Source organism: Caloenas nicobarica, chromosome 25 (assembly GCF_036013445.1).
Source record: "Caloenas nicobarica isolate bCalNic1 chromosome 25, bCalNic1.hap1, whole genome shotgun sequence".
In the NCBI taxonomy this organism is placed as follows: domain Eukaryota; kingdom Metazoa; phylum Chordata; class Aves; order Columbiformes; family Columbidae; genus Caloenas; species Caloenas nicobarica.
Window position 1 is genome coordinate 2,838,587 of NC_088269.1, and position 24,471 is coordinate 2,863,057.

A 24,471-nucleotide genomic window follows, 5' to 3' on the forward strand; every position below is an offset into this window, starting at 1 on the left:
CTTCAGCTTTATTTTCCCCATCACGCAGCCTTACCACAAGCACATAGCTCAGTCCAAATTACTCTCCCTACTAAAGCAAAGAGTTGTCTCCTCTGCCTGTGGCCCACACACCATAACCAGGACTCCTCAAATCAGATACACCAGGACACAGTACTGCTGGGAAAATGGAAATTTGAGGAGAAATAGCTTTCCCCAGCTAACTTTCCCTGCTAGAAACCAAAGCCATACAGCAACATCTGCCAAGAACTGGGGAGACGGGTGAAAAGATCAGATGAAAATATGGGGGAACCTTCTTGTCTTCATGGGGTGCTGCACACAAACACGGGCTGCCCTGGGGCAGAACAAAAGCAGAAAAAATTGCTTTTAGGATGCATTATTGGCTTCCCCACTGACCCATCTCTCTGCCTCCAGCATTGCAGCGAAAGCAAAGAGCTGCGACCCACTCCTGCAGAGCATCTTCCTGAGAGAATCATTGAATCATTCCAGTTGGAAAAGACCTTTAAGACCATTGAGCCCAAGCATTCCTCCACCCCTTGCACTGCCCCATGTCCCTGAGAACCTCATCTCTGTTCAGCCCTCCAGGGATGGTGACTCCACCACTGTCCTGGGCAGCCTGTTGCAATGCCCCACAGCCCTTTTGGAGAAATGGGGCTGTACTGGGTGGGATGGAGCGATCCAGGGCTGGAGGGACTGGGGGTAACACCTGAGACTAAACACCAAGAATCCTCCACCACCCCTCTGGTGTACCAAAGAAACCCACAGAGTGGCTTCTGAACACACCGAGGGCTCAGAGGACACACCAAAGAACATCTGAAGGGCCACAGAGTGCATAGAAACGAACACTGAGAGCTCTGGGGAAGAACAAACAGCGTATTGAGGGGTTGGGGGAGCACCAGAAGGTACCTGGAGCACCCTGTGGCCCTGCAGAGCCAAGTGAAGGGCCAGGCACACGGTCCTGGGAGTATTTCCACACAGACACGGCCTCCAGTGGGGAGTACGGAGGCGTTAACGATCGCGGAGACCCACAGAACGGCTGAGGGGACGGGTAGTACCTCAGCGGGTCGGCTCTGGCGGCTCTTCCTCCTCCGAGGCGGGCTTTGCCCGCAGTTAACCGCTGCAAGAGGGGCCGGGGCACCCCCGGCGGTGGGTGCCACCCCTCAGAGTGCAACTCCGGGGCACCGAGGCGGGAAAGCGGCCGGTCCCTAACAGGAACCGCGGGCAGAACAACCTCCCGCCGCGGGCGGACTGGCAGGACTCGCCCCGCCCACCGCCGCGGCCGTTACGTCCCGGCGCATGCGCGCCGCCGGCGCGCGCGGCGATTCAAATGCGACGGGGCGGGAGGGGGGAGGCGGAGTTCCGCGCGCCTGATTGGTCGCCGGGCGGCCGAGCCGCACGCTGATTGGTCGATTAGCGAGGAGTGGGCGGGGCGGCGGCGCGCCCCGGCGGAGGTGAGGGACGGGCCCGCTCGCCGCTGTCGGGATGAGCGTCAGGACACCCCGGCGGGCCCCGGCCGCGTCCCCCGCCCCGCGGGCCCTCGGCACCCCCGTGCTGGCCGAGTGCCCCGGGAACGATGATGAACGGGAGAGGCTGCAGCGCCGGCGCTCGAAGGCCGCCGATCTGCGGCTCGGCAGCATCGACTCGCCTCAGGGCCTCGCGTCACCCCTCATCAGGTACGGACGGGCCCGGTGAGAGGGACTCTGAGGGGATGTGGGGGGTTGCGAGGGAGCGTGAGGGGTTGTGAGGGATTGTGAGGGACTATGAGTGGAAGTGAGGGACTACGAGGGGATGTGAGGGACTACGAGGGGATGTGAGGGACTATGAGGGGTTATGAGGGATTGTGAGGGACCCTGAGGGATTGTGAGGGACTATGTGGGGATGTGAGCGACTATGAGGGGTTGTGAGGGATCCTGAGGGATTCTGAGGGACTCTGAAGGGATGTGAGCAACTATGAGGGGTTGTGAGGGACTATGAGGGGATGTGAGCGACTATGGGGGGATGTGAGGGATCCTGAGGGATTGTGAGGGACTCTGAGGGGATGTGAGCAACTATGAGGGGTTGTGAGGGACTATGAGGGGATGTGAGGGACTCTGAGAGATTGTGAGGGAGTATGAGGGATCGCAAGGGGCTGTGATGGGGTACACGGTGGAGGAGGGTCCCCAAAGCAGCATGTGTCCCCCAGGCAGGCAGAGGCATGGCAGCCAGCCCTCCCCCAGTGGACCAATGCCCAGATCTCGGACCACTACAGCACCTGCCTCAAGCTCTCCACTGAGAACGTGAGTGAGGACGAACATGGGGAGGGCTCCTGATCATGCCCCCACACACACCACCTACCCCGGCTGTGGTTGTAAGGCTGGGAGGGATTTTAAACTCCTTGAGCCATGGATACATGGTTATTCTTCTTCTAATCCGCCTAATCCAAGCCATGGCCAGATCTGGGTTTCTGTTGCTGCCTTCCCAGGGGTAACAAAATAGTATGTGTCAGGGGCTATATCATAGAGTCACAGAACAGTTTGGGTTGAAGGGACCTTCCCAGCTACCCCAGTGCCCCCCCTGCTATGAGCAGGGGCATCTGCACCAGCTCAGGTTGCTCAGAGCTCCGTCCAGCCTGGCCTGGGATGTCTCCAGGGATGGGGCATCCACCACCTCTCTGGGCAACCTAGGCCAGGCTCTCAACACCCTCAGGGGCAACAATTTCTTATATCTGACCTAAATCTCCCCTCCTTTAGTTTAAAACCATCACACCTTGTCCTATCCCAACAGGCCCCGCTCAAAAGTCTGTCCCCATCTTTCTTATCAGCCTCTTTTAAGTCCAGAAAGGCCACAGTAAGGTCTCCCCAGAGCTTCTCTTTTCCAGGCTGAACACCCCAACTCTCTCAGCCTGTCCTCATAACAGAGGTCCTGTAAATATCCCTGTGGGATGAGGGTTTACACAGTTTTGACAGGTGTAATTTGCCAGGGGATCGGTTCTAACCTGTGCTTTATTTCAGAAAATCACCACAAAGAATGCCTTTGGCTTACACCTGATAGACTATATGAATCAAATCCTCAAGCATAAGGACTCTGAACTGACCAATTTCAAGGTGAGTCTTTTACCTGCCTGGTCACAGTGGTGCTTTGTTTCCAACTGGCATTTAGCCTAAGGTTTTGTCAACAACAAACCTCAAATAATGCTGAAGGTAACTAAAAATATCTGGTAGAGGCAGCACAGCCACTTTTTGCAGAAGCTTAGTGTTGAATCCCTTTGTACCACAGAAATTAAGGGCTGAATTCTTTCAGTTGTGGTCCTTCCAAAGAGCTTGTTTAAAAATAAGAATTGTGAGGCTTCTGAGGTAAATACTGGGCATTGTAACTAGTAACAAAACAAGGCTGGAAAAGAAAGGAAGTGAGTGTGGCAAACTCTTGGGCTAAATTTGATCAGGGAGGGACCAGAATAAGAACTTGCTGAGGCAAAGACTCACGTTAATAGTTCACTGATGGTGGGAGGTAAAACTGGATTCTTAGATGAAAAAACATGTGAACGCGGCCTCACAGTGGTTGATGAAACTGAGGAAGGTATGGGAATTGGTGCACAGGTTTTCAGTGAGGGATCCTTTACCTTCTGGGGGGTCTGCAATCAAAAAGATCCTTGGCAACTCTTCCACTTGACCTCTTTTGATTTTGTAATTTAGGAAAATAGTATAATACCAAGAGGATGAACCCAAAAGGTGGCATGAAGGAGAGAGGCTTTTGGCAGATGCAAATCTGCACTTTTCTGCTTCTCCTTATTGCTTAATCTTGGCAACTTTGGGAATAATACTTAAATAATACTTTAGGAATAATACTTTAAAAGACCTGATAAAACAAACTGTAGGCTCTGTCAGGGAAGACACGTCTTAACCCCACCTGGGTTAAGTAGGTTTCAAAATAAATCCTTTTCTAGTTGTTCACAATTTTGCTGGTAACACAGAGCATTCAGAAGTACAGTCTGCAGCTTGTCTTCTGCATTTGCATCTTCTAGATGACACTTTTTTCTTTTCTAACTAAAAATTGCACCTTGTGTTGCTCCTGGCAGGTGGCAGCTGGCACACTCGATGCCAGTGCGAAGATTTACGCCATGCGTGTGGACGCCGTCCACGCAGACACCTACAAAGTGCTTGGAGGCTTGGGCAAGGACTCAGCCCCTACACAAAGCGTGGACAGCCCAGAAGAAGGTGTGCTAATTATTTGTTTTCTCTTAAGCTGTTATCCTACCTGCACCTAAGAGAAATGTCAGTGTACTTATATCGCACCTGTCAATTTCAAAACATTTTGTATGTCTAGGAGAGTACCACTAACTTCATTTTTCAAGAGCTGGTGTGCGAGCCAACACAGGCAGGTCGCAGGAACAACCGCAAACCACAGATGCAGCAGAAAGAGCAAATTTATTTTCGTTGCCTCGCTAACGGGGGGATCTAAACTAAGGAAGTGTGGACTGGACAATCGGGTAGTGAGGTGGACTGTGAACTGGCTGAAGGAAAGAAGCCAGAGGGTCGTGGTCAATGGGGCGGAGTCTGGTTGGAGGCCTGTGTCTAGTGGAGTGCCTCAAGGGTCAGTTCTGGGGCCAGTATTATCCAATATATTCATCAACGACTTGGGTGAGGGAATTGAGTGTACTATCAGCAAGTTTGCTGATGACACCAAGCTGGGAGGAGTGGCTGACACGCCAGAAGGCTGTGTTGCCATCCAGCGAGATCTGGACAGGCTGGAGAGTTGGGCAGGGAAAAATTTAATGAAATATAACTAGAGAAAGTGTAGAGTCTTACATCTGGGCAGGAACAACCCCAGGTTCCAGTATAGGTTGGGGAATGACCTATTAGAGAGCAGTGTAGGGGAAAGGGACCTGGGGGTCCTGGTGGACAGCAGGATGACCATGAGCCAGCATTGTGCCCTTGTGGCCAAGAAGGCCAATGGCATCCTGGGGTGTATTAGAAGGGGGGTGGTTAGTAGGTCAAGAGAGGTTCTCCTTCCCTTCTACTCTGCCCTGGTGAGACCTCATCTGGAATATTGTGTCCAGTTCTGGGCCCCTCAGTTCAAGAAGGACAGGGAACTGCTGGAGAGAGTCTAGTGCAGGGCAACGAAGATGATTAAGGGAGTGGAGCATCTCCCGTGTGAGGAAAGGCTGAGGAGCTGGGGCTCTTGAGCTTGGACAAGAGGAGACTGAGGGGTGACCTCATTATAGATATATAAAGGGTGAGTGTCACAAGGATGGAGCCAGGCTCTTCTCAGTGACAACCAACAGTAAGACAAGGGGTAATGGGTTCAAGCTGGAACACAAGAGGTTCCACTTAAATTTGAGAAGAAACTTCTTCTCAGTGAGGGTGACAGAGCCTGGACCAGGCTGCCCAGGGAGGTTGTGGAGTCTCCTTCTCTGCAGACATTCAGAACCTGCCTGGACGCCTTCCTATGTAACCTCATCTAGGTGTTCCTGCTCTGGCAGAGGGATTGGACTAGATGATCTTTTGAGGTCCCTTCCAATCCCTAACATTCTATGATTCTGTGATCTCTGAAAGAAAAGCACCTAAGCTTCCTGGGCAGAGGTCACACAAGCAGAGACGCAGGCGCTGTTTAGTTCAGTCCTTGTTTAGAAGATCCACAAACCTCATTTCACCTGTATATTAGGGATTCACATAGACGCAGTTTACAACACTGCTTTGATCGTTGTCTAAAAGAATTTCGAGGAAGCTTGATAAGGTGCCTTTAAGACTTTCACAGGCCTGTCATCTAAACACGAGATTCTACCTGTGAAGCACACAAGACTAAGCAACAATTAGTGTAATATATGTGTTTTTCTACACCCCAGCTGCAGTCGCTTGAGTGTATTTACAGTTCTTCTCCCTTATTCCCACACAGCTGGGAAATCCCAAATTAGTTTGCCTGAGTCCTTGAGACCTAAGAACCTGAATCTCTTGCTCAATCCTATATTTGATGATTTGGCCCGTCAGATTTGAATGCAAACCAAAGGTGGCCTAAACTGAAATACTAAGAATGAAGTGCCTCATGCTTTGCCATCCTTTGCTTTGAAACACAAACATGCTGTTAAGATAAAATAGAATGGATTAAAAAAGATGCAGCATCCAGCCAGTGAAACATTGGTGATTTATGCTAATAGATAACTGGGTAACTTCATGCCCAGCGGGGTTTTTTGTGGTTTTGGTACCAAAAAAAATTGAGCTATCCCTCCATACAGTATTTCAGCAAGTTTTTTAAGTGTTACTTGTTCTTCTTTTCCTTTTAGAGCACAGTCCAGCTCCTGAGGCTGTTAAGAGAGTGCAGACAAAGAAAAAACACTCATTCAAAACCATCGAGCAGAACTTGAATAACATCAACGTGTCGGAAGCCAATCGCAGATGTGAGGTGGGTGGAGAGGGGGCTGCTGTACCAGCTGCATTCTGGTGGAGGAAAGGAAACATCACCTCCTTTTTCTCATTTCTATTGTTTTCCTTATTGTGCGTTCCTCTCTTGGGCTCTAATATTCACACGCACGTCTGTGAATTCTGCTATTGTAGCAAGATCATTCCTAGTCACGTATATTTTGTGAGGAAGCTGCAAGAGGCCTCTCCTCACTGAAAAAGATACGTGGGTTGTTTTCCCTTCAGATCTGTACTTGAAAATTTCCCGCAGAGACCTGCTTCAGCCCCTCCAGCTACTCCATTCCTTGATTCTCTGCTTTCTTCCTTACCTGTAGGTCGATCCCATGTTCCAGAAAACAGCCGCATCGTTTGATGAATGCAGCACAGCCGGCATTTTCCTCACAGGGCTGCGCACCCAGGGCTGCCACAGCGAGCTCCTCTTTGACTCGCATATCGTCCCTCTCCCTTCTTCGGAGACGCTCACGCTGCCAAACTCTGATCCTGTGAACGTGACAGATTTAAAGCGTAAGTGCCGATAACCACTAAGCAAAGGGACCCGTCCAGGCCTTTTGAACCTTTTCATCTCCCAAGAGCGCTCATTTTCCTCTCAGCCAGCTTTACCTGTGCTTTTGTTCACTGCTTGGCTACCACTGCTCTCATCCCAATCAAGTCGAGACTTGTTGCTGGGAAAACAAGACCTTTGTAGGTTTTAGATCACTCTGTGTAGCTTAACCTCTGGGAGATCCATCACACAGCAAATATGTGATCTGAGCTGTGCAGCAGTTGAGATTAGAGTGCTCCAGGTCAAGGACTGACCTTCTGAGAGCGTTTTGAGCCTGTGCGTCCTACCAAACCCCACTGCTCTGACACGATTCCCAGCGTTATGCCCACCATTGAGTTAAGGCAGCAGCTGAACTCTTCTTTTCTGCTGAGAAATGAGCCCAACTGCTTTTGCAGCTACCCTACATGCAAGAAGGGCTGCCTACCTATGTGGCTTTAAGAATGATTTAATGCCTGGCACTTGTTTTAAGTGCTGGTTGCTTCATCCTGTATCTAATATCTCTCCCTTGCTCTCCTTGACTCTAGCCCTGCTAGCGCAGTGCATTGAAAAACGCCCCATCTGCTCTTCGCTGGCTGGTTTCCAGTTTACAAAGTGGGATGCCGAATCCCACGATGAGGTATGTTGGGTAGCTCTGTGCCAGGTGAGATATTTGAGCCGGATTCTGCGCTCACCTCCAAAGCGATCTCCAAGATATGCTGGGCTGCAGGGCCATTGATACCCTGCAATTTTTTTTCCTGAGCGCTTTCTTCTCCTGCAGTCCGTGTCAGCCCTGTTGGAGAAATTTAAGAAGAGCGACCTAGCGTTCGATATGAATGCGGAGGTAGACAGCGACGTGGAAGACTGTGCTCCCCCACTGCCAGGTGACGACTTCAATTCTGACTCACCCAGGAGCACAGGAGCAGACAAGGCTGGAGAATTCACAGGAAAACTCACCTCCTTTGGAACGGTCTGTGACAGCAAGACGTAAGTAGTCACTGAAAACCTGTAGCTGGGCTTGGATAGCAAACAACAACTGGCAGCTCTCTGGGGAATCTTTAATTTGCTGTGTATATGTTTCCCATCTGGCTATAGCTGAATTTCTGCTCAAGTTTTGGGAATGTGTTACAGTAACATCTCTGCCCTCCAAGAGAAACTTTTCATGTGGTCACATTTCCCCAGAGTGAGCTTGTCTGCTCGCTCCGCTGCCCAGTTTCCAGCCAAAGGATTTGCCTTTGGCAAATCCACCTCTGTTTTTTCAGCAGACTCCAGAGATAAACAACACCCCCCGTACCGTTCACTGATTAAAGAGCAGGAGTCCTGAGATGATTTCACTGAGCAATGTGTGCTCTTTCCAGAATCAATGCTGTTTCTCTGGGAGAGGGAGACATCGAGACCATGTGCCATCATCTCTCCATGAAACCGGGGGAATATTCCTACTTCAGCCCCCGAACTCTCTCCATGTGGGCCGGCCCGGAGCACTGGCGTTTCAAACCTCGACACAGACGTACGTATTTAGAGACAGCAGCTCATACACTACTTCTAGGTCCTGCTTACCTTTGGAGATGGGTGGCATCTAAGTCACGAAGTAGAGACAGAGAATGGGACAAGCTGCATGGCTCTTTTCTAGCCTGAGGAAAAGCAGGACTGAGTTCCGACACCAGGAAGGCTCTCGGTCGCTTGTGGATCCTCCCCTATTTTTTGGGTTTGTTTATGATGCTCAGAGCTGAGGGTGTCTCTCCCTGCAGCAATAGGTGACACTAACACAGCTCTTCCTGTCATTTCCCACTTTCTGTGTAAAAACTGCAGATTAAATTACACTTTCTGCTTCTATAAAAAGCCACAGATCCCTTTTAAACAGGAAACTGAGAACAACACTGATTGCTTTCACATAACAAAAGGCAAAGTCCTCGTAGGTGACCTCTCTGTGTGGAGCAGATGCTCAAGTTGGGAGCGAGCTTGTTGTCCTTACCTGTCACCAAGCCCTGACAGTTTCCTTCCTTTCTGCAGCAGATGCTGACTCTGAAAAAGAGACCAAGAAAAGGAATGCAAAGACAGCGTTTGAAATAAACTTCGATGAGGATATTGACTTTGATGCGCATTTCCGTAAGACCAGGGTACGTGCGGAGTCTCTGCCGCTTCCTGCTCTCTCTTTCGCCGTATCAGTCTGACTTGGAACCGTCGTTGGCAAATGGCTCCTCTTATACTCCGTGAAATCGGGTCTGTAAGCCCAGTTTTTTGGTGCAGAGCCTTCTGACTCCAGGTCGCATTAAAAGTAAAGAGTTTTACCAACCTTGGGGTGGAGAATCAGGCTGGATTCTTCCTGGCTTTTGCCCTGGCAGCCCAAGAGATGCTGTGGGTCCCAGGACGCTGCACGGAAACCACCGGCTGCACTGACTGGACCAGCGTGGGTTTCCTCTTTGGAGACATCTCAGAACTTGCCCCCTTTCAGACAAAAACCTGTGTTCAAACCACTTATTTGCACATTCATCTTTCGAGCAGTGGATAGCTTGTGGGTAACGGCATTTCTTACCTTCCCCAGGCAGCGGTAACTCTTGCCAAATCCATTCTGGAAGGCCAGAATGTGAGGAGCACCACGCTTCCCCCAGACTTCAACTACGACCCCAGCAACATGGTCCAGCTGTTCCTCAAACCTTCTGTTAAGGTAAGAAGGAGGAGGAAGAGGAGGCTGGGGATGGATGAAGGAACAAGGGGAAGTATTTAGTGGTTTTTTCCTTTCCTGACCCCTGGTTTTGTCTCTGTAGGTCTGCAGGACGTCTAAGCCGGACAGCTTGATGGATCATGAAGAAGAGATTGGCGAGTACAATTACAACAACCCCAACGACAGCTCCAATTTCTGCCCTGCGTTGCAGGTAACAGGAAAAGGAGATTTCTTTCTGTTGCCTGCATTTGATGGGAATAATTTAGGAAGAATCCGTGTCCAGAATTAATTACTAGGGAGAAAGAGCTGGCGCTGCAGATTACAACGAAGCTGCAGGAGTCTCTGCTCTGTCCTCTCACTAACAATACCAACTAAACTCTGCCTTTGGTGTTTGCCGGTCAGTTCACTGTGGAAACTCCATTCCAGCCTTTTCCATACCCCCGTGTCCTAAAACAGGACTAAATGCCATTGCTCACCTCCACAGTCATCTCTGCACAGCGAGATTTACTCCCAGCTGTTTCAGGCTCTTATTGAAGCAGATTTCTTCTAAAGCTTCAACTTTCTGCCAGGCCAGAGCTGCCTTCCATGTGTTTGTGACAAGTCTCAGCAGGAGAGCCCTCATCTCTTATCTTTCTGTGTAGAACAGCCTTCTAATATCCTGCCCTCTAGATCTCCCTTGGGTTTAGCCTTAGTCCAGCCTAAGAGAGGCTAAATAAGAACTTGTTCCATGGGGAAGCTGGGCAGGTGTCACCACCCTCCTCTGCTCTTGTTATCTCAGTGTGAGACATCTCTGGCTCCTCAAAAGTGTCTCCAAGTGACCTCACTGCTGGATCTCTTCTCCATCAGGCCGCAGACAGTGACGATGATCATGACCTCGTTGAATTCGTGGGCCAGGCCGGGGAGTTCAACCTCACCGCCCACCCGGAGGGTCAAGACACTGAGCTCAACGGGGTTGTCGGCGATGTCGATATCACGACGTACGGAGAGCTGAACCTCGTTGCTGAGCCGCAGAAGGTGAGGACGCGTATTGTCACCGAGCTGCTTGCTGGGCAGGTCTGGAGCAAAACTTTGACACCTCGGGTGGTTCTGAGTCCTGAGACAGTGGTTTCCCTGGTGCGGGATCTCCTGGGTTTGCTGCTGGACACTTTATTCCCAGATGAACCCTTGTGTAAGAGAAAGGAATTAAAAATTAAAAGTTTAGTAGTCAGAATTCACCATTGTTCCCCAAGAGAACTGTATTTGATTGTTCCTGTGGTTCTGATCGAGGGTAATTCTGCTTCTGCTCGGTTGCTCTCAGCTAAGCCTGGACTCCTTTTCCTCAGGTCAATAAGATAGCGATTCCCTACGCAAAGACAGCCAAGAAAATGGACATGAAGAGGTTGAAAAGAGAGACGTGGAACCTCTTGACAGACAGACAGAAGACAGAAACAGTGACAGAGGTGAGTGCAGGGGAGCCAGATACCTCAATAGGCCTGAGATTAAGAGAACTCTCTGCAGGTAATTGTGCCTGCAGAGATGGTCTCAGGCAGGTTTAGCAGCAATTCCTCTCTGGAAGTCTTGGTTTTTCTCTGAGTACTGGAGAGCAAAATCAGCCTCAGCAGTATGTGTCTTTTTGCTAAACAGAAGGGAGATGCAGAGAAAGAGGACACGTCGGTGGTAGCAGGCGAGAAGACGCTCAGCGGCCTCACAAAGGATCTGCTTCACAGGTAGAGACCCCCAAAAAAAAGGTTGTACTGAAGATGGGGACATTTCAGCTGAGCTGGGGGGCAAACGCCGACCTCTGCTGTGTCTATAACAACCTGACAGAGAAAAAAAATTTAAATCTCTTCTCTTGCTCTCTGGATTTGCGTGGGGGAGCTACAGCTTGTGTTCAGCTTGGCAAACTCTTTGCTTGTGGGAAGGGAAATGTAGAGGAAACCAGATCCCTGAGGGAGAGCTGATCTTTGGCGACGCGGTTCTTGGGGACACGCTCCGTCCGTCGGGCTGTGGTAACCCCCTCCCATCTCTTGCGCAGGCTGCCGCCGGTGATGGCCAAAAACCTCTCTGTCCCCTTGGCCTTCCTGTGCCTCCTGCATTTGGCGAATGAGAAGGTGAGCGCAGCACACGGGGGAAACGCGCGGTGAAAAGCGCCGGGTGCAGGGCTGTTTTCTTGCTTCTCAACTGAAAGCCCTTGTTTCACGCTTCCAGGGAACACAAATCAGGCTGGTGCGCTGGGAAGAGCAGCCTGGGGTTAAGCATTCGCAGCATTTCCAGCCTAATTGCTGTCTGTCCTTCCTTGTCCGTGAGTCTGGCAGCAGAGGGGCGAGCGCTTCGTTGCTCGGTGTCGTTCTAAGCGCTGCAATTGTTTCAGACTCTGAAGCAACATCTGATGGGACGGTGACAGATGGGGCTGGGGTTGTTCTGAACCTTCATTGTGTGGTTTTGTTGGGTTTTGTTGTTGTTTGGTTGGGGTTTTTGGTTTGTTTATTTGGTTTTTATGCCAGGCCTTCAGACTCCGAGAAGAGTCTGGTTTTGTTAAGCTTACCTTTACTTTTCTATTCCCAGAATCTGCAGCTGGAGAGCACAGAGGACCTGTCTGATGTCCTGGTGAAACAAGGCGACTGAGCCAGTGCGGAGCAGCACTCGGCTTCCCAGCTGACGGCCGCTCACTCCTGACTCTCATCCGTGGCAGCTTCATCTCCTCCCAGCACCGTTGCTGAGAAATCCCACCGGCCTCTGCACCTCAGGGAGACTTTTAAATCAAGGTTGTCCTACCTAAACAGCTGGACGGTTGCAGCTCTGCCGTCTTCGATCCATCAGCTCTTTGCTGGGTCTGGAGATCCTCCGTCTCACTGTGAACCGCCAGTGCCTGGGAGCAAAAGGCTCCTCAGTCTGTCTGTCTGTCATTCCCAGTCCGTGAACTGACTGTTACTCATCTCTCCAGTTCCTCGTGTGGTCTTGTTCTTTCCCTGAAATGATTTGACTTTGTATACTGAGATTAAAGGTGATAAAGTGCAGATTAGAGATAATAAAGACTTTGGAGGTGGGACTTGGAGATAGAATCATTTTGGTTGTAAAAGACCTTTAAAATCAAGTCCAACCATAACCCACCCTGGCACTGCCCCATGTCCCTGAGAACCTCATCTCCGTCTGTCCAACCCCTCCAGGGATGGTGACTCCAGCACTGCCCTGGGCAGCCTGTTCCAATGCCCCACAGCCCTTTGGGGAAGAAATTGTTCCCCAGATCCAACCTCAACCTCCCCTGGCGCAACTTGAGGCCGTTTCCTCTGGTCCTGGTGCTTGTTCCTGGGGAGCAGAGCCCGACCCCCCCTGGCTCCAAGCTCCGTTCAGGCAGTTCAGAGATCAGAAGGTCTCCCCTCAGCTCCTGTTCTCCCGCCCGAGGTGATGAGGTAGGACACCAGTGCTCCCAGTGCAGCTCCAGCAGAGACTGGAGCACTTGAGCTGAGCTCTAATGGAGCTGCTGGGCCACAGGGGTGGCTCAAGGCCCCCGGGAAGGCTGTTTCAGGCCATTAGTGTTAATTAGCGCCCTCGGGCTGCTGACGAGGGGGGTGAGAACAGCTCTGGGCAGGGTGGTGGGGCCTGGACCCGGCTCCAGTGCTGGCCCTGGGCTGTCACCTTGTCCCCAAGGTGGGACCCAGGCTGGGCAAGGGATGCAAAACGAGAGTTTTTAAGGAAAATAATCACAAACAGGAACTTCCTTAACGAAGAAAGGATGTATTTCCTCGAGTTGCCATTCAGCTGAGGGGAGCTCTGCGCAGGAAGCTCCAGCAACCCCCCTGTGTCCCCAGCTTTGAGACTGCTGGGGTGACATCCCCAAGGGGCCTCGGGGGTGGCAGCTCCTGCTTCACCCCACCCCTCTGGCACAGCAAGGGGTTTCGCACCCCCACGCCACCCTCCGAGGTCCACACCACGTCCTGCCCAGCATCTCAGCATCCCCAGGGCAGCTGGTCCTTGCGTCACCCTCGAGATCCTTCCATCCCACCTCCCAGCAGAGCCCTGGGACAGTCCTCAGGCAGCTGCCTGTCCCTTATGCCCAGTCACCCCAGCGTGGTGTCAGGACAGGAGGTGGAAGAAGCGGCTGATCCTGTTGCTGCCGCGGGCGCCGGGCAGCCCTCCCCGCCGCTGCACCGCCAGTGAGTTCCCCAGCTCCTCCTCCAGCATCTGGAGGACAAAAGCAACGTGTCCCATGTCACAGGGGCTTGTCCCCCTCCATCATGTCGTGTGAGCTGGGCAGAGGTGGGGGGAGATGTTCTCACCTCCTTGCGTGCAGCCAGGCGTTGCTTCCACTCGCTGAGCTCCATGGCGTGTTCCTGCTCCAGCCGCCCCAGCTGCCTCCTTTCCTGCTCGGCCAAGACATTCATCTTCTCACTCTGGGAGAGAAATGGGAAGGAATCAGAGAATCGTTTGGGTTGGAAAAGACCTTTCAGATCATCAAGTCCAACTGTTATGCCCCCACCCATCACTGACCCATGTCCTGAGAACCTCATCTCCGTCTGTCCAACCCCTCCAGGGATGGTGACTCCACCACTGCCCTGGGCAGCCTGTTCCAACGCCCCACAGCCCTTTGGGGAAGAAATTGTTCCCCAGATCCAACCTCAACCTCCCCAGGTGCAACTTGAGGCCATTTCCTCTGGTCCTGGCGCTTGTTCCTGGGGAGCAGAGCCCAACCCCCCCTGGCTCCAAGCTCCTTTCAGGCAGTTCAGAGATCAGAAGGTCTCCCTTCAGCTCCTGTTCTCCAGCTGAACCCCCAGCTCCCTCAGCCGCTCCCATCACACTTGTGCTCCAGCCCCTTCCCCAGCTCCGCTCCCTTCTCTCAACTTGCTCCAGCACCTCAAGGGCTTTCTTGGCGTGAGAAATGTTTGAGGAGGGGTTGCAGGGGTGTGGAAGCCCCCAGGGGGACAGTTTTGCAGCCATCCCTGTACCTGCATCTGCTCCAGCTCTGCCAGGCTCTCAGCCTGTTGCTGCTGCAGCTCCTGCACCTGCTGCATCTGCTCCTCCTGCTGCTGCTGCGCCGCCTCTCGCTGCCGTCGCTCCTCCTGCTGCAGGAACTGCGGTGGGGACAGCCCGTGTCACCCTCCCCTGCCCCCAAACCCAGAGCTTGCAGCATTTCAGGGACTTTGGGGAAGACAGGTCCTTGTACCTGCTTGGCCCTCTCCCTCTGCTTGGCCCTGCTGGCCTGGCTCTTCAAGTTCTCCTTGAAGAGGGCCAGATGGGTTTTGGCGTCGCAGCGTTGACTTTTCAGCAGCTGGGCCCGCTCCTGTGCATGCTGGCTCCTCAGATCCTCCAGCAAGAACTGGTGGAAGCGCTTCATCCTCTCCATCTCCTGGGACAGGGGCAGGAGGGTGAGCCAGGACCCTACAGAGCTGGGGGAACATCACCACTGGTTCCCACCTCACCGGTTCCAGCCTCACCTTCTCGTGGCGCTTGCGGAGCTGCTGCCGCTGCAGCGCGTGCTGCTCCTTCACCTGCTGCCCGAAGAGCTGGTACTTCTCCTGGAGGTGCCCCTGCTCCATGCTCCACACCACCGACTCGCGGGCTGCGGGGCAAACCGCAGTAGCGTCACCACCTCCAAAAACCCCCAACCTGGACCGCGCTGCTCCCCTCCATCCTCCTCCTCCCAGCCCTCTCCACCTCTCCTGAGGCTGTGGATCTTGCTGCTGCACTCCCAGTCAATGGACATCATCTTCTTCTTGTGCTCCTGGACGACCCTCTGCAGGGCTGCGTTGAGTTCCTCCTGCTGCCGCTGCAGGAACCGCTGCTCCTGCGGCGAGCGATGGAGGGACTTCATCCCAGAAAACAACAAGGATGGTCCCCAAGCTCCCGGTGGCACCGGCGCTGCCCCAGCCCTCACCTCTCTCCCATCACCCTTCAGCTCTTGCATCCTCCTCCCGCTGTCCTTCTCCTGGAGGGACTTGAGGCGCTTGGCCTCATCCCGCAGCCTCGCCGTGTACTCCAGCTCCTGACGTTCCCTCAGCTGCTGGTAGCGCCGCTCCAAGCTCTCCACCTCCCGGTCGTAGAACTCCTTCTTGCTCTGCCACGCAGGTATGGTTAACGGGGCTGCGGGGACCAGAAGGGGCCACCAAAGCCACCAAACCCCCCCAGACCCAGCATCTCAGTGGGATCCCAGCACCCCCTTGATCGCACATCGCTATCCTATGGTGACAAGGGACCATGGGCTGGTTACCATCATCTCCTGCTCGATGTGACGGAACATCAGCTCCCGCTGCTGGTGGAACTTCTGCTCCAGCTGGCTCTGCGCCCGCTGCTCCTCCTTCTGCAGCACCCGCAGCGCACGCAGCTCCTGGCGCCTGAGGTTCGGGGAATCGTAAAATCAGATAATCATTTGGGCTGGAAAAGACTTTTAAGGTAATTGAGTCCAACCATAACCCACCCTGGCACTGCCCCATGTCCCTGACAACCTCATGTCCGTCTGTCCAACCCCTCCAGGGATGGTGACTCCAGCACTGCCCTGGGCAGCCTGTTCCAATGCCCCACAGCCCTTTGGGGAAGAAATTGTTCCCCAGATCCAACCTCAACCTCCCCTGGCGCAACTTGAGGCCGTTTTCTCTGGTCCTGGCGCTTGTTCCTGGGGAGCAGAGCCCGACCCCCCCTGGCTCCAAGCTCCTTTCAGGCAGTTCAGAGAGCAGAAGGTCTCTCCTCAGCTCCTGTTCTCCAGGCTGAACCCCCCAGTTCTCCAGCACCTTCTCCCCTTCGCCCCTGGTCCTCCTCAGCCAGAAATGGGTGGGAGAAGCCCGGTGGCCCCCCCACCACCAGCATCACTCACCGGGCCGATCGCACCATCTCGTCCCTCGCCCCAGCCTTGCCGACGGTCCCGGCAGTCGTCACGCTCACCTCCTCCCCGTCCACCACAAACCTCCGCGTTTTCTTCACCGTCCTTCGGAGCGACGCAGGTTCCTGTGTCCGGGAGCAAACTGTTTGAGCTCAGATGGCCCAAAACGACCTAAACCCAACATGGGAGCCCGTGCAATGGGGGAGCAGCTTCACATGGCCACATCGCCTGTGAACTTCTCACCTTCTGGGCTTCCCCAGCCGAGGAAAGAGGTCGTGCTGCTGCGGGGAGGGGATTTGGACCTTCTACATCTGCAGGGTTTTCCCCAGGGGATGGCTCCTCTCCTTGCTTTGCCGTGATGGGTGGACCTGGTGTGGTGCCTGCTTCCCACACTGCCCATGCCTGGGAAGACGTGCGGACAAAGTTCATGGTCTTTGTGGCCTTTGGATGTCCACCAAGTGTCTCCTGGGGCTCTGGTGCTGCTCCAGCACCATCCAAGCCACCCATCCCCTCTCCAGGTCCATCTCTTTGTGGCTCTTCAGGAGCTGGAGCAACCTGCACCCCGTCGTCTCCAAGCTCTCCATAATTTCCAGCTCGTCCTTCCCAGCCATCCTCAGGAGCAGCTCTTGGCTGGTTGTCTCTGGGGCTGTTTTCCTCTTTCCCCTCCATTTCTTCTCCAACAAACCCTGGAATCTCCATGAAAGATGAATCCTCTGCTGGATTTTGGGCCTCCTCACTCGGAGGTCCTTCTCCTGCACACGCTGCCGGTTCTGCTTTCGGTTCCTCTCCATCCACCGTCGGTTCTTCCAGGCCGGCTGCATCTCCCACTGGTTTACGGTCTCCAATCCAACACCCTTTTACAACATTCTCTTCCAATTTAACTTCTGCTGGCACCAGGGCTTCCTCATGAGAAGTTTCCACCCTAGTTTCGGCGTCATCTGTATCTTCCTCCTCATTCCTCCCCACCTCCTGCTCAACCAGGTCCAGGGCCTCAGCGATGGGCTCACACAAGGTGGAGTTTCTCTCCCCTTTGTTCCTCTCTCCATCCAGGGGCTCCTGCCATCCCTTGAGCACATCCAACCTCACCACTACCTCCTCCACCGCACCAGGCATCAGCGATTCCTCACCCACTGGCACCCCCTGCTCCATCATCTCAGTCTCCTCAGCACCCTTAGGTCCCACAGGTGCCCTCCCTGCTCCATCGCCAACCTTCCCAAGGCCATCTCCATCCCCAGAGGAGCCAATCTCAACCTTCAGGTCTAGCAACGACCGAGGAACCTGCTGCTGACGCTCCGCCAGCGACTTGAAGCTCTGGGTTTTGGTCCCCAAGGTCCACAGGTCCAGGGCTGCCACCAGCTGCCCCACGGCCAAGCCCCTTCCCCAGTCCCTGGCCACGGGTGCAGGCAGGGCCAGTGAGCTGCAAGTAGAGTCTCTGCTTGACTCAGTGTTGGCATCGCTTTTGGGGGTCAAACCAGGGCTCGGTTGGGCTGCGAGATGTCCCTCCAGGGATGTTTTGGCCACCAGTGATGGGTTGAGACGTTGGCTTTTCTCCTGTGCCTCCACCTTGGGTCCAACCTGCTCTACCTTCATTTCTTGCACTTCAGCAAGGTCTCCTGCCCGCTGTGGCCCCAAGGGGAGCTCGGTCACATCACAGGAGGTCCCCAGAAGGTTGGCTTCCTCCTCTTGACACCCTCGAACTTCTCCTTTCTCTTCTGGGGCTGATGTCCCTTGAGGAGCATCCAGCTCCATGATCTCCAACCCTCTTGGCTCTGCCTCATGCTGCTCCTTGGCTGGTTCGTGGGGCTTCATCCCCCCAAAGAACGACCTGCGCCGCAGCAGCTTCAGGAACTCGGACGGACGTTTCGCAGGGAGCCTCACAGAGCCCATGGGCCCGGGCGAGGACCTTCTCCTCATTTGCTTCAAGAAGTCGGACGCTCTTTTGCTCCTGGGCTCTGCCACTGCTTGGACATCAGATGGGACACCCGGTTCCTCAATGACTCTCCCCACAGAATCTGGGGGCTGAAGATCCAGGTGACCCCCCGGAGCTGAGGGGCAGGAGGACTCTCCATGCTCCTGCCCAGGCTGTGGGGTGGACAACATGGGAAGAGGTGAAGCTCAACGAGCTTATGGAAAGAGTTGGAGGGATCTTGTGCCCCAGCCAACCCCTCCTCACGCACCAAGGCCACCGGACCTTCCTCCTCATCCTCTTCCTCCAGCACATCAGCCCGGGCTTCAGCCACCAGCTCCCGGAGCGTCCGCTTGTCGGAGATGCCCGCCACGAAGGGGTGCTGGGTGGGAGGGACGGGGGTGAGCAGGGACGGCACCAGGGATGGGTCCCACCACCCTGGGCAGGTGACAATGGGTGCGACCCACCTGCAGGAGCTGGCTGGCCGACCACCGCGCCTCAGGGCTCTTCTCCAAGGATTTCCTCAGGAAGTCCTTGAAGTCTTCAGACCTGTGGGATGGTCCTTGTGAGCACATGGCTCCAGAAGATCCTTGTCACCACCAGCGTGGACCCCACAGAGGTTGGGGTGACACTAGGGACACCCAGACTCTGCTGGCACCTTGGCAGGAAGTCCCCACCATAGTTTTGCCCATCAGGGCCATCTTCTGGGGGCAAAGGAGTTGTGATGGGAACCTCATGGTGTCACCTCCAGAGCTGGGCTTGGAGGAATCATGAGTTATGGTCCAAGAACCCATCCTAGCTGCCCGGACATGGCTTCGAGCAGGAGCTGCCCCATGGGACAACTTCTCCACCATCATCAGAGTTGGGGTGATGTCTCCACAGGGACTCACCATCTCTTGGGGTGACGCAGGGTGGGCGGTTGGGACTTGGCGATCTTCAGCAGCACCCGGAGGGGGTTCAGCTCGTGGTAGGGGGGCTCCATCTCTGCCATCTCGATCAGTGTGATGCCCAGTGACCAGATGTCAGCCTTGTAGCCGTAGGGGTTCTCCTTGGATGTCTCGCACTGCACCACCTCCGGGGCCATCCTGTGCGGGGGAGAGAGAAGAACAGGTCCAACCTGCCCTGGGCTGGGGGCTGGTATGTCCCCATGAAACCAAACCCAGGTGCCAACCCCTCCAGAGACAACCCTACATGGCAAAGAGCTGAGATTTGACCCCAACTCTTCTGAAGCTGCCCCAGGAGGGACTCGTACCCACCAGCACCCCATGTGTCATAGAATCAATCACAGAAGCATTTTGGTTGGAAAAGCCCCTCGAGATCATCGAGTCCACCCGTTCCCCCACCCTGGCACTGCCCCATGTCCTGAGAACCTCATCTCCGCCTGTCCAACCCCTCCAGGGATGGTGACTCCACCACTGCCCTGGGCAGCCTGTTCCAATGCCCCACAGCCCTTTGGGCAAGAAATTGTTCCCCAGATCCAACCTCAAGCTCCCCTGGCGCAACTTGAGGCCAGTTCCTCTTATTCCTTGGGAGAAGAACCCAACACTCATGCTACTGAGAAACCCACCTTGGAGCTGGTGTTGGCTGGAGGAGGAAAGATCTGCATCCTTGAGATGCTCCTGGTGTTGAGGAGCCGTTCGGAGCATCAGCAGGTGGAGCAGGACACCTGGGCTCCCTCAGCCCCCCCAAATCCCACCACCCCCAGGGATTCCCACCCCACACCTACCAGTACGGGGTGCCGATGAAGGACACCCTGCGCTGGACCGTGCTGGAGTTTTTGGCCGAGACGCCAAAATCGGCTGCAGAGTGGAAAGCAGTAGTTGAAGAGGATCCATGGGGAGGGTGTCAAAGCATCCCTGGGGTGTCACCCCTTGGACTCACCCAGCTTGACGTCCCCGTCCAGGGTGAGGAGGATGTTGCCGGCCTTGACGTCCCTGTGGATGATCCTGTGGCCGTGCAGGTACTGCAGCGCCAGCAGCAGCTGCTTGCAAACCGCCCGGATCTGCTCCTCCGTCAGCCCCTTCTCCAGCTCTGCCAGCAGCGCAAACGAACCTCGACCGCTAACGATGCTCCTGCCCCGCCACCCAACCCGGAGGAAGGTGCACCCCAACCCATCCTCCCTCCTGGAGATGCCAGGACTCCTTTCCACGCTGTGAAATTCGGCGAGCCCACCCCAAACCCTCCAACGGTGGGAAAAAAACCCATTTATTTACCCAAAATTGCTGCATCCACGGCCCCTCCGGGACAAAACTCCACCAAGATCTGCAGGGAGAGGTTTCCCACCCTGCTCTACAAACGTGTCCCCTCCAACCCGAGTCCCCCCCAGCCCCAAGATGCTGGTGGGACCCGAGTTTATGGCCGGGAAGTTGGGCGACCAGCAGCCCCCAGCTCACCCAGAGCCGCCCGTCCCAGTAGAGCGCATCCAGCAGCTTGGTGATGTTGGGGTGGTCACAACAAGCCAAGATCTCAATCTCCGCCACGTAATCCTCCAGCTCCTCCTCGCTGGGGGTGTCGATCACCTTGGCGGCTGCCAGCACCCCCGTCACCTTGTTCTGCGCCTGGGGGAGATATTTTGTGGGGGAAATCAGGGCGTACAAAAGGAGCAACCCAACAATTTTCAGTGAGGGGGAAGCTCGGACCTGCCGCATCCCTCCTTGGGTCCTTGGTGCCACCGAGCCAAATGCTGAGGACAGACACGGGGACGTCACTGTCACCAGGATGGAGAGGGATGTGTGGCCAATGTGGTGGCCCCAGTGTGGCTGTGCCACCTGGTGCGTGTGTCCCAGAGCATCCCAAAACTCTCCGGCAAGCTCCATCCTCCCATGAACGCAATACGGCCCCACAGGGGCTCAGCTACACCCCCCAAAGAACAATTTGGGGGTTCCACAGAGAAACGCCATCCTGTGAGTGATGCTGAGGCATCCAGCTGCCCCAAAAAAGGCTGGAGAGGGACGAGGTGATGGGTTTGGCCAGGACAAACCCAACCAGGACAGGGACCAGGATCACCATGGCCACCGGCCCCGGAAGGCGGCCGCTGCCGCGGGGTGACGAACCGTGAATTTGGGTTTCCTGTCGTGCTCTGTGTCGTGGTTTCAGAGAAAAACATCCCCGGCTCAACCCCCTCGCTCCAACCGAGGGGACAAAAACCCGCCAGCAAAGGGGGTGTCCCCAGAGCCGCTGGTTGTCCCCATGTCAACGGTTGGGGACAAGCTGAGCCAGCACCAGGCGACATCTCCACCATCCTCTGCTGGAAATTTGGGGCTGCTTAGAAGCTTTTCAGCTTTTTGCATGAAAGAAGCAACACCAAAAAAAAAAAATAAAACATTTGCAAGACCCTCAGGGCACGGGCAGTGCTTTGGGGTGTCCTCCTACCTTAAAGACCTTCCCGAAGGCGCCGTCCCCCAACTCGCCCAGCACCAGCCAGGTCTCCTCGGGGTCGATGTCTCTCCTGACGTGCTCGTACCACCTCGGCGGCCGCTTCTTCTCCGAAAAACCAAAGAGCCGCCGCAGAAAAGCCATGGGGCCACCTCCATGCAGGGCAAAAGGGGGCGGCTGGGGCTGAGCTCCTTCCCCCAGCGCCCTCGCAGCCTTCGCGGCTCTTCCTCCTCCTCCTCCTCCTCCTCGGGCAGGAAGGGGCCGAGCGCCACAGGATGTGCCGCGAGGCGGAGGTGCCGAAAAGAAAATAGAATCGCAGGATCGTTTTGGTTGGAAAAGCCCCTTGAGATCACCTAGTCCACCCATAACCCACCCTGGCACTGCCCCATGTCCCTGAGAACCTCATCTCCATCTGTCCAACCCCTCCAGGGATGGTGACTCCAGCACTGCCCTGGGCAGCCTGTTCCAATGCCCCACAGCCCTTTGGGGAAGAAATTCTCCCAAATTTCCAACCTCAACCTCCCTGGCGCAACTCAAGGCCAGTTCTTCTCATCCGAAAAGATTGTTCCTCGCCCATCGCATCCCACCCTTGGGTGTCTCCAGGGTGGTTAAACAGGTTTGTGGTCACCCAAAGGTGCCACCCACAGCCCTACCAGAGCCCCGATAGGGTCCCTGGGTCTATAAGGGACCCCTATATGGTCCTTTATGGTGATGGAGACTTCTATAGGTGCCTAACCCCATGGATTTCTGCCCCCTCATGGATTTTTGCCCACCGCATCCCGCAGAAACAGGCCCCATGGCTGGTCCGAGCTTGAATAGGTCCCGTGGCTGCTGAGACACCCCAGGTGGAGGTCGTTAAGCCTCATTAATTAATTTTCTCCTGGAAAAAAGCCTCACGGTCAGGCTGGCGTTCAGCTGTGTCGCCCCTCTGTCGTGGGGGGGTGTAAGATGTTGACACCCCGGTTTGCAGCCCATTTAGATGGGGTATTTCAGAACCCTGTAACCATCACCTTACAATCAGGTTCAAGAGCTCACCAGTCGGTAACTGGGGGTCCAACTGGTGCCATGATGGGAATGTAGTAACAATTTTCAGTGCTCCAAACTATCGTTACTGTCACGGCAGCCAGGCTGCAATTATGGAAATGGGCAATACTCTAAAATCCTCCTTTTTTAACCACTTGTCGCACCCTAGACTGGTTCCCATGAAGAGATTTTAAACCTGTGTTGCCATGAACCGTATGTTGACCTAAAGAAAATGGGAAGAGCAACAGTCACCCCAAAGCGTCAGAAAATATTTAACGTTCTAACTTGTTTTCACACGGACCAAAAAACATGCCATATTAAAACGAAAAGCTTCTTGTCATCAACACATGTGAGCACTTTGGAATGAACCAGTTCCTTGCACGCCGAAGAAATATTCTTGGTCAACAAACCATTTTTTGGCACAGCCCTATTTGTAGTTATTTTTGCTTTCTCAGACTGACAATAAATTGAATACATTTAACTTTCCATTTGGTTATCGCTTTATTCAGCAGCAAACAATCATTGACGCTTAAAAAACATGTTTAATATAAGCACCAAGGCCTCGTATTGGTTCTGCGACTGTTTTCTTTTCATGCGATGCTGTTTAATTGTATTGATTTTTTCCGGGTGCCCTCAAGGGGGGGCACCCAAACCGCCCCCAGCACCCAGGGGGCTGCACCAGCACCTAAAAACATCCATCTCTGGCTGCTCCCCTAAATCAAGGGGGTTTTACCTCCTAAATAATAATCCCCCCAAGCCAGTGTGTGCGCAGCGTCTCAGTGCACGTGAGGCTGTTTTCGTAGTCATAGCATCGGTTAATCATGGGGTAATTAAATCCAGGGAGTTATCTTACAGCTTTATATTCATAATTTACAGAATAGAGCTGCGTCTTTGCACCAGCACCCAACGGGATGAGCTCACAGGAGGAGGGTGCTGGCGATCCCCATAACCCCAAATTCCCAAAACCCCCCCAAGATAACGAACCCTCTCATTGCAGTTTGTGCCCAAAAGGGACGTCGGTGACGCTGGTGCCACTGCTCCGGTTTTGGCTCCATCTTTCCTTCTCCTTTTCCATCTTCTTTTCCTTTTTCTTCTCATTTTTAGCAGAATCCCATGCTCGGTTTTGCACCCTGGCTGAGCCCCGACACCTTTCACTGCGCCGATGGCCACCGTCACCCCACCGACATCTTCCAACCGCAATAATTCCCCTTTTCCTCCAGCATCTCTTACGTGGGATTAAAAAATAAACCCCCCGTGCTGGGGAGAAGCTTCTCCTGCTGGTAAAAAGCCCTGAAATTCAATATATTCCCATCCAGAGCTGATGGTGAGTCCCTCAGGCTGGACCGCGCACACAGCCAACGTGTGAAAGGGGAAACTGAGGCAGGACCCAGCTACCCCCCCCGGCTCCAGCTTCAGACCCCCCCATTCTGCTCAAATAGAAACCAGAGCCAGGAATATGGGGTTGTTGTTGTTGTTGGTTTTTCTGTTGGTTTCTTTTACTGTTTTCATCAAATCACGTTATTATTAAATTAAAGGCGGGTGTGTTCCTGGAACAAAAGGGTTAATGTCACCCCCTTTTCTAGCCCCAGGCGGGGACAGGAGCCAGATGCCCCCCCCGCAACATCACCCCGCTGCTCCTGTCTCTGACCGTTGGCCCAAAATCCCAAAATGACTCAACGGGGGATTTTTCTCTTTTTTGGGGAGGCTCTTTCTCAAGGGGGGAGATTCTCAAGGGGCACCCATGGGTGCTCTCCAGCAGACCCAGTCCAGCCCCAACTGTCCCCCGCTTATGGGTGGCCTTGGTCCCAT

The 24,471-nt window shown here is 54.2% G+C and overlaps 2 protein-coding genes across 2 annotated transcripts; one reads left to right on the plus strand and one right to left on the minus strand.

Moving 5' to 3' along the window:
* The first annotated feature begins 1,453 nt into the window (after window positions 1-1,453).
* Window positions 1,454-12,511, plus strand: NCAPH (non-SMC condensin I complex subunit H). The gene is made up of 17 exons (XM_065651751.1): window positions 1,454-1,670; window positions 2,180-2,273; window positions 2,988-3,080; window positions 4,052-4,190; window positions 6,254-6,372; window positions 6,704-6,893; window positions 7,455-7,546; window positions 7,688-7,893; window positions 8,265-8,413; window positions 8,917-9,023; window positions 9,449-9,571; window positions 9,672-9,779; window positions 10,415-10,582; window positions 10,891-11,007; window positions 11,192-11,274; window positions 11,583-11,658; window positions 12,113-12,511. Exons 1-17 carry the CDS (start codon window positions 1,480-1,482, stop codon window positions 12,170-12,172), a joined length of 2,115 nt encoding a protein of 704 aa, XP_065507823.1. The 5' UTR covers window positions 1,454-1,479; the 3' UTR covers window positions 12,173-12,511.
* A 1,110-nt stretch (window positions 12,512-13,621) lies between these two features.
* Window positions 13,622-21,852, minus strand: LOC135998536 (serine/threonine-protein kinase 10-like). The gene is made up of 17 exons (XM_065651752.1): window positions 21,637-21,852; window positions 20,658-20,822; window positions 20,478-20,526; window positions 20,146-20,295; window positions 19,991-20,063; window positions 19,155-19,349; window positions 18,732-18,813; window positions 18,536-18,646; window positions 16,602-18,440; window positions 16,353-16,483; window positions 15,753-15,876; window positions 15,200-15,599; window positions 14,980-15,104; window positions 14,709-14,891; window positions 14,491-14,616; window positions 13,825-13,938; window positions 13,622-13,729 (listed from the first exon to the last, which is right to left on the minus strand). Exons 1-17 carry the CDS (start codon window positions 21,781-21,783, stop codon window positions 13,622-13,624), a joined length of 4,122 nt encoding a protein of 1,373 aa, XP_065507824.1. The 5' UTR covers window positions 21,784-21,852.
* Between the last annotated feature and the right edge of the window lie 2,619 nt (window positions 21,853-24,471).